General features: G+C 43.3%; 1 protein-coding gene across 2 annotated transcripts; it reads right to left on the bottom strand.

Moving 5' to 3' along the window:
- Window positions 1-327: 327 nt before the first annotated feature.
- On the bottom strand, window positions 328-7,354 carry LOC111959145 (rhomboid-related protein 2-like). 2 transcript variants are annotated; one of them, XM_023980616.2, is made up of 8 exons: window positions 7,267-7,354; window positions 6,216-6,470; window positions 4,893-5,041; window positions 2,558-2,670; window positions 2,050-2,150; window positions 1,887-1,947; window positions 1,697-1,758; window positions 328-945 (listed from the first exon to the last, which is right to left on the bottom strand). In XM_023980616.2, exons 2-8 carry the CDS (start codon window positions 6,450-6,452, stop codon window positions 769-771), a joined length of 900 nt encoding a protein of 299 aa, XP_023836384.1. In that variant the 5' UTR covers window positions 6,453-6,470; window positions 7,267-7,354; the 3' UTR covers window positions 328-768. The 2 variants fall into 2 exon arrangements, with proteins under 2 accessions (XP_023836384.1, XP_023836383.1); XM_023980615.2 differs by having other exon boundaries at window positions 6,890-7,268.
- Between the last annotated feature and the right edge of the window lie 6,561 nt (window positions 7,355-13,915).

The following is a 13,915-nucleotide window of genomic DNA, read 5'->3' as shown; positions in this document are numbered from 1 at the left end:
GTTATGTACACTAATACACACTGGTACAATTGAAATGATATAGAAAATGCCTAATATACAATGGAAAGTGCTGCCCTCTACTGTTCCACTGTACACAAACATCCTAAACAACCAAACAGACTGACTGATAAATTCAAACTGCTGGCAAGTGGCAAAAGCTAAAGAGAAACACAAATTAAAATCATGCTTTCAATAAATTATACTTGAAAGAGGCTTAGCCAAGGATATGCGAGCAGATTAACATTGATATGTGCTATTGTCAGACAGTGTCTCATCCTGTCAACAGGGAAGTGAAACAATAACCTGGCATTGGGCCATTGTCATTGCTTGTTTATGAATTGACACTCCAGTCACCAACAGATATACAATGGAAAGTGCTGCTCCTGATGGCTTGAAAATACACAAAAGACACTTGTAGGCCAATCTAGAACTTGGAGGAAAGGACCTGCTTGGGGAAATAATGTCCTACCTCACTGACCAATCAGGACAAACATCATATGAAAAAAAAGACCTGTAACACCAACAAACTGAGATATATTGAGTTCAGTACAAAACCTAGAGATCATTATCAACATCACTAAAAAAACACATGTAATAAAGAGAATGTGTGCTGTGTGTAATACTACACTTCAGCAACAGGGGGTCCCTCTTTCCATTTAAATCTCTTCTCTCCTGCAGTAGAGGTTTACATTTTTTTGGATAACCTTCCAAGTCCCTGAAATGCCCTATTTCCGTTATTCAAAACACATTCATTCGTGTAGTGTGAAATTATGCAGGGGAAAGGAAGATGTTGAAGAGCACAGCGAACAAGAGGAAGACAACATAGCCGACTATGCAGAGCCAGAAGCGCGGGTCCTTCAGGAGCTTCTGGTTGTAGGCGCTGAAGAACACGTAGCCAATGGTCATCCCAGCCACCCCTCCTCCGATGTGTGCCACAAACGAGACCTGGGGGAGACCAGGGAGGAGTCTCATTTCAGTCGCGGTTTCCCTTCAAACCAACAAAGACATGCTGTGCTGCAGCCTTACAATTAGTGCCCTCTGCCCTGTCACTGTGGTTAGTATGCAAAGGGTGGACAGCCAGTAAAACTAGCAGGACCAGTTTTAAAGCAGCCAGTGAATGTGGAACTGCACTTCTCACGAAGACCAAGAAAACAGGAAATAAATGCAAGATGAGAGAGGGGAAGCAGGTGATAGATTAGTAGCCTATAGGCCAGTCAGTTAGGCTGCTGGAAAGACAAACAGCTGCAACCCTTATCATGCTCTCAGCTTCTCCTAAAGCAGAGAGAACAGAATCAAGGATCACACTCAGTCTAGTGACAGGAATGGTATGGGTGCAATAATTCAGGGGGAACAGACAGGTTGTGTGTGTGACAGTGTGTGTAGAGGGCAATCTGGTTTAGAGATTAGTCAGCCCTGTGTAACTGTAACCCGTATAATGCAGCTGGGTGGTACTGCTACTGCAGTTTTTTTGTCTCTAGTTTTCTATTTACATACACTGATAAAAGCCAGATCTACTCACTGTTATATTGGTCTAGGGTTGGACTTCACTTAAGAGCCTCTCCAGCTGTGAACTAAAGACTGTTCTAAAAAAGCATTGCTCTCTGCTGAAACAATACTTATCTGTTTGTGGAAAATATTTCAATGCCAGGCATTTTAAGAAGAGAAAGGGCATGTGAAAAAAAAAAAGATGTCTTACCTTCAAGCCAACTTCGTGAGTAAGAAACCTTCTGTAAAGGGCGAATCCGACATCTGTCCCGACTTGAGAAAAAAAAACATTGAACGTTTAGTTACTGAAATACAACCACAGAGGCGTGGGCGCTGCTGGAACAGTAAACCTTGAGGCACTGGTGGGAAAATAATACGAGTGGATCTGGGAAGGGACCTACCGATAATCACAATCACTCCAATACGAAACACTCCAAGGAGAGGAATCATCTCTCTGAAGTTCTGTAGGCCAGGGTGTAACACAAGAGGAAGGAACAGGGAAATAATGAGAGARAGAAAATAAATCTGCTAAAATAGTAGAATCAGCAGTTTGCCAGAACTCACCACAACAGCATTCATGAAGTATCCACCTATGAGGGCATATACCCCCCCAGAGGCCCCTACCAGAGCACTGAGAGGATCAAATATGGAGCTGGCCAGAGAGCCTGAAGAAAACATGCATGAGAAGGTCATCTATAGCATTACAAACATTTCAGCTATGAAACCCAAACAGGAAAAATCTAACTTTTGAGAAGCGAAAGAATTTGAGGACACTTAAGTGTGAAACGTGAATACCATCTACACAGCTCTGTGCCTGTGAGTTGCTAGCATTGTGCAGTCATGATCAGGAAAAATCCAGAGGTGGTATGTAACAAGCGAGCTAATATTAACTAAGGCAACCTGTCGCGCACATTGTGTTGGTTAACCAATCATATGCTATACTATTCATGTCACTAACCAAAACAGAGTCAACTTAAAAAGCAACTTTATTCAGTCGTAACAAACCTTTGAAGACAACTGTGTCTAATTGACTGTGTGTCAATGGAAAAGGGGGGTGTATGTGGATGCCCACCTGCTAGGACACCTGCCATGTAGACCATGCCCACTTCAAAGCCTTTGTGGACCAGCTCCAGCGGGATGCCCAGCAGTAGCTGCATCACCAGGTTGCCCAGGATGTGCTCCACGCTGTGGGGAAGGAAGACATAGAGAGGAGATGGAGACATGGGAGTTGAGACTTAGGAGTAGTGGTGGCGCCAGGAATTTTTCACTGGGGTAGCTTGGTCATTGCAAAAGGGTGCTTGCAATCTATGAAGTACGCACACACAAGCTAAAATCCAAGCTAGCTAGATACTATCTGTACAATGGTAGCCTCTTCGCCCCGGGATACATGTACACTGGGGCCAGTGTCAAAGAGAAGTTCATCAATCATTGACATTGAAGCCACAAAAAATATATCTCAGAAGCAGAAGTGTCAGCTGGTAAAATTGCCAACCAAAGTGAAAACTTTGCATTCCAGCATTAAATATTTTCCAGCTAGTAGTAGCTAATAGGGCGGCAGGTTGCCTAGTGGTCAGAGCATTGGGCCAGTAACCGAAAGGTTGCTAGATCGAATCCCCGAGCTGAGAAGCTAAAACTCTGTCGTTCTGAACCCTGAACAAGGCAGTTAACCCACTGTTCCTAGGCCGTCATTGTAATTAAGAATTTGTTCTTAACTGACTTGCCTAGTTAAATAAAGGTTAAATATTTTTTTTGTAGTTGAAATATCAGCGTTAAATCGGATAACCACCAACTTCACCCTTATGTGGCTGCTAGAAAAACTAGAAAGCAAGCGTCAACAGCCAATCCAGTAGGGGCTAGAAGCTATAGTCAGCTTTTATTGGTCAAAAGCGACAATATCGCGGAGTATATGCATAAAGTTCAGCTTTCTACAACTTTGGTCCCACACTGTTCACGCTCCCTACCGTCACCCAACTGTCCCCCCTGCCCACTTCACTAAAAATGAAATGAGGCTCCATTGTTTCGTCGCCCACATCATGTTATGTGGATACGTAAGGTCAGGCTGCCTATATGAAACAACACAGTTAATGTTAATTGCAAAACTTTTAGCTTTTAGCTAACGCTAGCTGATGGCTAGGTTGGCACGTATTTGCAAGCAAAGTACATTTCAACACATCCTCAAAAACATTATTTTACCTGAGAAGATCCTCTTAAATTATTTCTGGTAAAAACTCCTTATGGGGTACATTCCACAATTCTGGAGAAAAAATGCAATCGAAAATCTTCATAAAAGGCATCAGGTAGAAGTAAATTAATCCATGAACACGAATATAATTGTACATATCTTAAATTACCACATTTTCATGAATTTGATAATATGAGATTGAAGCCCATTCAAAAACAGCACAGGACTTGCACCAGGAAGTAGGCGAGACTTTCATAGGGTATAGCTAGCTATAAGCAACTTTTACATAGTCCGAAGATACAGTATCTCAATTAACAGGATTTTTCAACCACTCAAATTCATGAGATTCTGGCTGAGCCAATGAGGAGGCACGGCGTTATTTAGGCTGTGCCGTCTTGCTGAGCAGTGGGAGCTCGTTCGTGAGAACAGGATTTTGAGAGAGAGAGAAATCCTGTGGATTTAGCACTTTGTGACATCGGCTGATGTAAAAATGGTTTTATAATTACATTTGATTGATTTGATTGAAATGTTAACTTTCGTTATACATTGACAATTTAAAACGGGCCTATTCTAGAGGGGGCTTCCGCCACCGTCTTGCTACCCCCTAGCGCCGCCAGTGTGAGAGTATGATTGAGTGGATAGGCGAGTGAATGTCTTACCAATGAATCAGAACCTGTGGAAAGACTCAAAGAAACACAAACAACGTGCACACTGCAATTTACTTTTAAAGGTCATTTTTGCTTGAGCCGACATCCACAGCGTTTACAGTGAATGCAAGCTCTGTGAACATTTGGGAAATTGCCTTTTAAAGCCTTTCACTTGGATTGAATCGTGACCTCAAACTCTGAAGAACCCAGAACTGCTTTAGCAGTGGCCAAGTGTTGTATAAACAGATGATATGGGAGAGAGTGAATCATTTCAGTGAGATGTGGCAAGAAGAATGATCTGCAATGCTCTACTCTTTTGGACACAGATTAAGCCACAGGAGGTTGGTGGCACCTTAATTGGGGAGGGCGGGCTCATGGTAATGGCTGGAGCAGAATCAGTGGAATGGTTTCAAACACATGGTTTCCATGTGTTTGATGCCATTCCATTCGCTCTTATTATGAGCCGTCCTCCCTTCAGCAGCCTCCTGTGGATTAAGCCTAGTCCTGGACTAAAAAGTTTGGTCAATGGTAAATCTCCAGTGGGTTTGGGCATCTGTGTGAGGTGAAGTGACCCTTACCCAGCGTGGACAAACATGTAGGAGACAAAGCGCCACGCCTCCTCCCGCCGGTCAGACTTGTAAGTGAGAGGGCTGTTCCAGATGCCCTCGCCCAGGGTGACCCACTGCTTCTGGGGCTTCCACACCGCATAGTAGATAAACACTGCTAACTGTCCAGACAGACACAGGTTAGATCAGTGACTAGTTACATAATGACAGGAGGGGTCCTGAAAGGCTAAACAGTTGCTTTAAATGTAGCCATTAGTCAGCCTTTTTCATAGTGTTGCAGTATGGGCAGAGCAGACCATTATAGCAGAAAACAAACATACTTCAAACTGATAACACACAATGGCAACAAAGTTAATGAGAAGAGCAGAGAGAACCCTAGACAAATTCCTTTAACAAACATCGCACATTTTTCTACTCACAAACTCATTTCACCTTTAAATAACAAACACACATCTCAATTATTTTGCCATAACAAGCTCACCATACTACTAAAATATCTGTGAAATGTCATGGACACAGTGAATGATTACAATCACATTCCTTGGGAGGATAGCCTTAAACCCTGGTCCCAATGTTAACTGTGCTCAAACTCTATTTTCATTGAGCCAACGCATAGATCTAGGGATTGCTCTAAGAATCTTGGATGAATTCAAACATTGAGATGGATAAGCTGGCCAAGACCTCCCACAGCAGAAGGAGAGAGAGGAATGTCTGGTACAAGAGCTCTTCAGTTTGGACCTTAGCCACATCCAAAACTCAGAGTTTGAATACACAAATACCAATGTTTGGCCATTTAATCGAGCTCGCCAGCTTGTAGTCCTAAAAAACAGAAATGAGTTACCTATGGGGGAAATGAATGGGGAAAGAATAGGGTTTTGGGATAAGCATAGAAAATAAGGTCTGAGGTTAACACAGGCTTAGGAGAGACATTTTATTCTGTGAGATAATATCAGTCAGTTAAAATGACCTTTATGAATTATGACGCCGTTGTGCTTTATGTGCTTCAAAATTCACAAAAAGTGACGTTAGCTGATTAAGATTATCTCATAGAACAAAACGTATAAGATCTCCTAAGCCTGTGTTTACCACAGACCTTATTTCTGACATTTATTTAAAAAATATATACATAAATTTCCCCATAGGCTTTGTCCAATGAACCATGGTGGAGGTATAATATCAGCTGCACCTCTCTCTTTAAATACCATGTCCAGAGCATTTCCTGAAATCGAAAATTCACTCAGGTATAACACAATCGTGACAACGTATGCAGATGCAAACGAGGCTACTTGTTGTCAATGCTGCGCTGCCATTAGTAGGATGCGTATTAACCCTCACCTCTCCGATGCTGATGAGGATGATGAAGATGGGAGGGGGGCAGCAGTTGGCTCGCTCCCGGTACTGTTCGTGTAGTTCTTCCGGAAGCATCCACTTGGAGATGGAGCGATGGAACCTCTCGCAGCATCCAACCTTCCTGTTCCCGTCATCATCACCTGCCGTATCGCCCATCTGTCTCCCATCTCTGTCTACAGGGTCTACAGCAAGGGGGTCCTGCTCTTCAATGTCTATGTCCATCACTCCTCAGATCGTAGCCTAGACAAATAGAGTGGATGAGTCCTACAGTCAAATTAATTGACAGGAAGAACACGATACATTTCAGATCTCTATGAAAGTATTGTCATAAATAAATTCAGACCGCCCATTGGGGAACCCTGGCCTAATACAGCAATGGCTGATATATTGGACTACTTTGGAGTCTGCCACTGTAGGGTCAATATGAATGACAGAAATACAAGCACGAACAATACAATTTCAAAGTGAATTTTCCTAAGACCCTTTTTTGACAACGTGACTTTCCCCCCCCCAATTTACCTGTATATGAACCATGTAAACTTAACCAACACACACATGATCATGTCCCATTCAGTACAGAAGTTGATCTACACATTGTCCATAATAGCAGAGGCCTATATAGCAGGCAATGGTGTTTAGAAAGTTTAGAAGTAACTTACGTAACGTTACTGATTTGTAGAGCTGTCGTGTAAAATGATTCAACTCAACGTTTCCACTAGCATCTTAAAATACATCAATTACTGTAGAAGTTTCTCTTTAATACTTTTTCTTCTGTTTTTATATTTTCAAGCAATTCTAAAACAGTCCGGACATTCCAAGACGCGTAAAATCCTCACTACTGTCCTTGGGGAAATGACGGTCAATTCTGATAAATGACTTGAGATAATTATAGACCTCCCTTTGCTTTTCCTGCTACGAACTTCCTTCCTTTCCCAAACAAACCACTGAAGCACCCCCACTTGAAACGAATAGGCTACTGAATCTCATTTCATAAATCTAAAAAGTTGAATTTCGCAGGCATTTTGCAACAACTCACCTGCGCTTCCGGTAACACCTGAGACCGGTGACGCCATCATGGGCTTGAGGTCCACATTGTAGAAATGTCCTCCATCAACAACATATTATTAAAAGTGTGATATGCATCGTTGTTTCGTGGACCACAGACAAACGAGTCATATACTTGTTTATCAACGATTCTGGTGTTCAAATATTTTAATTGTTCCAAAGGAAAAGCTTGTTCTACTGTCAAGCATCCTATCAATGCAATTTCTGCACAATACGAGTTGTACCACTAGAGGGTGTAAGAGACCATTACGAAAGAGAGACACCCATAATAATAAAATTAAAAAAGTTTTACATGTACTGACTTTATTGGGCTGCTGCTGATTTTCACATATACACACAGTGATGCCAATTTAGCAATTTTGTTGCTAGATTTAGCAACTTTTCAGACTACCCCGGCAACTTTTTTTTCAAACAGCACCTAGCAACAAATTTTGCTACTTTTAAAAATGTATTTGGAACTTTTAGCAACTTTTGAAAGGTGACTCAAATGCTAAAATGCACGCATTTTCCCTCTAAATGACACAAAAACGATTTTCTCTGTCACACACCCAGTCACAACACACGTGACTGGCTGCAAAAGTGCATTGTGAGTGACGTCTGCAGCAGGCGCTCAGCTCGTGCACAAGCAGCAGCAGGCCAGAAGCAATTTCAGCAAATTGCAAATCATTGTTGGCTAAATGCAGCAGCAGTAGTACGGGTTCGACGAGCCAAACCCAATGAATATAGTTGGTCACGAATGTTTGATCTTGAACAGAACTTACAACATCAATCAACATGTCTCAATCAAAATTGTACAGCCAGAAGTACAGAAAAGAGTGTGAGTCTGTACCTGAACAAATGTCAAATCATATTTTTTGCAGAGATGGCCAGTCAATTTGAGTAACGTTATTGTATATTCTATGTGATGACGCAGTTTTACGTTAAGACGCAATTACATCACAACGTCATTTAGCAACTTATCAACCTGCCTCTAGCAACGTACCCTGAAAATTAGTTGGCAACACTGTATACACCGATCCTCTCAGATCTTCATAAGTGCCATGGGGGGAGGAAGTAGTGTTAAATTAGACATTTTGGAATTGTCACAATAGTTACCCCCAACCCGACAACTCCTCAAGTCATAGAGTGCATTCGGATATGGAACGCCATTTGGGTCTTTGCTTGTCAAATATACACGTCAAATAACACTATTTGACATGTCAAATAAGCTTGTTCACCAATCGGGACCTGAATAGGACTGCACGTCACATAATCATTTAACACGTTAATAAATTTTTTACGTAGTTATTACACATTGATTACAATAGAAATCCTACTCGATTCACCGATATGTATGCTATGATGCTAGTAAAGTTGTCTCGCGCACCTGCCGCTGGCGCACGAGTGCAGACACACTTCCCCTTAATAGTGATGGGCATTCCGGCTCTTTTCAGTGAGCCAGCTCGTTCGGCTCAGATCACCAAAAAGACCTTTTGGCTCCCAACCGGCTCTTTAAAAAAATGTTTTGTATTTTTTCAAGACAAACAGTTTGCAATAGTTTGACTATGATTGGTGTTAAAACAATTCTAATTAAATTATTAAATTAAGTCATACTCTACTTTAACCACAATGTATTTAAACATGCATTGGTTTGTTATGAAAAATAATGCTATTAAACATTTGCATTTAAAGTATAACTTTTTAATGTATTGTAATGACCTGACTAGATCATAAAGGAACAATTGTCCAGACAGAGGATTGAGTTTACGAATTTACGGTTTATTAACCCAACTTCACACAGGCTACTGTTTTGGTCGTAGCCCACGCCAAATAAATGAAGGACACCCAGTAAAACAACCGTGACCTTCTCTTGTGAAGGCCAGACGTAAGAGAGAGAACAACGGCTAAACCTGGTCTTAACTTCCAATGCTCCATCCACCTGCCAGAGACTGGGAGAGTGGGCTGTCTGGAGCCTTGTCTGCGGCACCTGGGGTTGGTGCCTGGAGAATGTCATTGCCAGAGAGGGGAATTATGGGGGTTCCTGGGGTTTGGGAAGAAGAGGCCCCTCTATATTGGGTTAACCTGTCCCGGTGCAGTGCCACCTTTCTCCCTCTGGGAGAAAGCTGCACCCGGTAAACAACCTCCCCTACCATCTCCAAATGCTCTCTAGCAAACTTCAGACGGGCCTGGACATGTACTGGCTTAAGCAGGGGGACACGTCTGGCACTGCAGGATTTGAGTCCCTGGCGGCGTAGTGTGTTACTGATGGTAGGCTTTGTTACTTTGGCCCAGCTCTCTGCAGGTCATTCACTAGGTCCCCCGTGTGGTTTCTGGATTTTTGCTCACCGTTCTTGTGATCATTTTGACCCCACGGGGTGAGATCTTGCGTGGAGCCACAGATCAAGGGAGATTATCAGTGGTCTTGTATGTCTTCCATTTCCTAATAATTGCTCCCACAGTTGATTTCTTCAAACCAAGCTGCTTACCTATTGCAGATTCAGTCTTCCCAGCCTGGTGCAGGTCTACAATTTTGTTTCTGGTGTCCTTTGACAGCTCTTTGGTCTTGGCCATCGTGGAGTTTGGAGTGTGACTGTTTGAGGTTGTGGACAGGTGTCTTTTATACTGATAACAAGTTCAAACAGGTGCCATTAATACAGGTAACAAGTGGAGGACAGAGGACCTCTTAAAGAAGAAGTTACAGGTCTGTGAGAGCCAGAAATCTTGCTTGTTTGTAGGTGACCAAATACTTATTTTCCACCATAATTTGCAAATAAATTCATAAAAAATCCTACAATGTGATTTTCTGGATTTTTTTTCTCATTTTGTCTGTCATAGTTGAAGTGTACCTATGATGAAAATTACAGGCCTCTCTCATCTTTTTAAGTGGGAGAACTTGCACAATTGGTGGCTGACTAAATACTTTTTTGCCCCACTGTAAATAACAGTCAATTATAAATGATTACCTCATCAGTCTCGTTCTGAACGTTGCATAATCCTTGGATATCTGCATAACCCTAACCTAAGTGACGAATCAGCGATACACAAATTGGCTTAATTATTTATTAACTAACTAACTAAATCACACAGAATATGTAAACACACACAGCATAGGTTATTGATTACATACATAATACAATGAAAACAGGTCCCTAGGGGACTAACAAAAGCATGACCGATTGGTTACGCAATGGAAAGGGGAGGGGTATGCAAGGAGAGGGAGAGACAAAGAGCCAACTTCTCATACACACATTTGGAAGCTACGCTCACGGAAATATGAATACTTTGCACATGAACGACCACTCCATTCGGAAAAAGAAATGCAATATATATTTACACGTAGATGTCTTTCTCTGTCGTCTCTGTTGAAACCACTCGATCCGTCTATGGGAAGTCCTTCAATGTAAGTCTCTGGTTGTCCACCAGAGGTCACAATGTCCTTCCTAGTTGTAGGCTTCTTCTGTTCTGGAGTGTTCTGTAGAATAGATACTTCAGGTGTACCACATGGTGTTCAGAGGGATCTGCCTTCCCTCTCATCTTTGGTTGAATGTCCTAGGCTACTTTACACGCAAAGTTTCAGACGGTGCATGTTTTGGTCTGGTTTACAAAGGTTCTAACCATTTCAACGTGTGGACCACGGCCTCATGTTCTCTGGTCTCAATGGTTGATTATTCAGGGTACAGCTAGGATCACTTTGCACGTCGGCAGCAACCCGGCATGTTTTGGTCTAATGTACATTTCGTTAGCAAGTCCTTTTAAGCACTCTGGTCTTAGGGGCATTCCATCACGCTAACACAATGTCTGTGCTCATGTGGGCATGGTTACTGACTGGGCCCAGGTTTATATGAAACGCCATTATCTCACTTAGAAGGCTAAAATCATACTTAGAATAAAATCCCCCAAAAAGTAACAGATAAAAATAACAAATAATTAAAGAGCAGCAGTAAATAACAATAACGGGGCTATATAAAGGGGGTACCGGTACAGAGTCAATGTGCAGGGGGCACCGGTGTCGAGGTAATTGAGATAATTATGTACATGTAGGTAGAGTTATTAAAGTGGCTATGCATAGATAATAAAAGAGTAACAGGAGCGTGGGGGGTGCGGGGGAGTGGCAATGCAAATAGTCTGGGTAGCCATTTGATTAGGTGTTCAGGAGTCTTACGGCTTGGGGGTAGAAGCTGTTTAGAAGCCTCTTGGACCTAGACTTGGCGCTCCGGTACCGCTTCCCATTCGGTAGTATAGAGAATAGTCTATGACTAGGGTGGCTGGAGTCTTTGACAATTTTTAGGGCCTTCCTCTGACGCCGCCTGGTACAGAGGTCCTGGATGGCAGGAAGCTTGGCCCCAGTGATGTACTGGGCTGTACGCACTACCCTCTGTAGTGCCTTGCGGTCGGAGGCTGAGCAGTTTCCATATCAGACAATGATGCAACCAGTCAGGATGCTCTCGATGGTGCAGCTGTAAAACCTTTTGAGGATCTGAGGACCCATGAACTAAACTCTAAAGTCTCCTGAGGGGGAATAGGTTTTGTCGTACCCTCTCCACAACGGTCTTGGTGTGCTTGGACCATGTTAGCTTGTTGGTGATGTGGACACCAAGGAACTTGAAGCTCTCAACCTGCTCCACTACAGCCCCGTCGATGAGAATGGGAGCGTGCTCGGTCCTCCTTTTCCTGTAGTCCACAATCATCTCCTTTGTCTTGATCACGTTGAGGGAGAGGTTGTTGACCTTGCACCACATGCTCAGGTCTCTGACCTCCTCCCTGTAGGCTGTCTGATCGTTGTCGGTGATCAGGCCTACGACTGTTGTGTCATCAGCAAACTTAATGATGGTGTTGGAGTCGTGTCTGGCCGTGCAGTCATGAGTGAACAGGGAGTACAGGAGGGGACTGAGCACGCACAACCTGAGGGGCCCCCGTGTTGAGGATCAGCGTGGCGGATGTGTTGTTACCTACCCTTACCACCTGGGGGGCGGCCCATCAGGAAGTCCAGGATCCAGTTTCAGAGGGAGGTGTTTAGTCCCAGGGTCCTTAGCTTAGTGATGAGCTTTGAGGGCACTATGGTGTTGAATGCTGAGCTGTTGCCAATGAATAGCATTCTCACATAGGTGTTCCTTTTGTCCAGGTGGGAAAGGGCAGTTTGGAGTACAATAGAGATTGCATCATCTGTGGATCTGTTGGTGCGGTATGCAAATTGGAGTGTGTCTAGGGTTTCTGGGATAATGGTGTTGATGTGAGCCATGACCAGCCTTTCAAAGCACTTCATGGCTACAGACGTGAGTGCTTCAGGTCGGTAGTCATTTAGGCAGGTTACCTTAGTGTTCTTGGGCACAGGGACTACGGTGGTCTGCTTGAAACATGTTGGTATTACAGACTCAGCCAGTTGGTCAGCGCATGCTCGAAGTACACGTCCTGCTAATCCGTCTGGCCCAGCGGGCTTGTGAATGTTGACCTGCTTAAAGGTCTTACTCACATCAGCTGCGGAGAGCGTGATCACACAGTCGTTCAGAACAGCTGATGCTCTCATGCATGTTTCAGTGTTTTTTATTTTTATTTTTTATTTCACCTTTATTTAACCAGGTAGGCTAGTTGAGAACAAGTTCTCATTTGCAACTGCGACCTGGCCAAGATAAAGCATAGCAGTGTGAACAGACAACACAGAGTTACACATGGAGTAAACAATAAACAAGTCAATAACATGGTAGAAAAAAAGAGAATCTATATACAATGTGTGCAAAAGGCATGAGGTAGGCAATAAATCGAATAATTACAATTTAGCAGATTAACAACTGGAGTGATAAATCATCAGATGATCATGTGCAAGAAGAGATATTGGTACTGGTGTGCAAAAGAGCAGAAAAGTAAATAAATAAAAGCAGTATGGGGGTGAGGTAGGTAAATTGGGTGGGTAGTTTACAGATGGACTATGTACAGCTGCAGCGATCGGTTAGCTGCTCGGATAGCAGATTTTTAAAGTTGTTGAGGGAGATAAAAGTCTCCAACTTCAGAGATTTTTGCAATTCGTTCCAGTCGCAGGCAGCAGAGAACTGGAAGGAAAGCGTCCAAATGAGGTTTTAGCTTTAGGGATGATCAGTGAGATACACCTGCTGGAGCGCGTGCTGCGGGTGGGTGTAGCCATCGTGACCAGTGAACTGAGATAAGGCGGCCACTTTACCTAGCATAGCCTTGCAGATGACCTGGAGCCAGTGCACGTCTCAGACGAATCATGTAGCGAGGGCCAGACACGCAGGGCATACAGGTCGGCAGTGGTGGTCGTATCAGGTGCTTTAGTAACAAAAACGAATGGCACTGTGATAAACTGCACTCCAGTTTGCTGAGTAGAGTGTTGGAAGTATTTTGTAGATGAATCGCCGAAGTCGAGGATCGGTAGGATAGTCAGTTTTACTAGGGTAAAGTTTGGCGGCGTGAGTGAAGGAGGGCTTTGGTTTGCGGAAATAGAAAGCCGATTCTTGATTTGATTTTTTTGGATTGGAGATGTTTGATATGAGTCTGGAAGGAGAGTTTGCAGTCTAGCCAGACACCCTAGGGTACTATAGATGTCCACACATATTTAGTCGGAACCGTCCAGGGTGGTGATGCTAGTCGGGCGTGCGGGTGCAGGCAAGCGAGTTGAAAGCATGCAT

This window comes from Salvelinus sp. IW2-2015, linkage group LG35 (assembly GCF_002910315.2).
Source record: "Salvelinus sp. IW2-2015 linkage group LG35, ASM291031v2, whole genome shotgun sequence".
Classification (NCBI taxonomy): domain Eukaryota; kingdom Metazoa; phylum Chordata; class Actinopteri; order Salmoniformes; family Salmonidae; genus Salvelinus; species Salvelinus sp. IW2-2015.
This window is presented reverse-complemented; position numbering and strand designations above follow the sequence as displayed.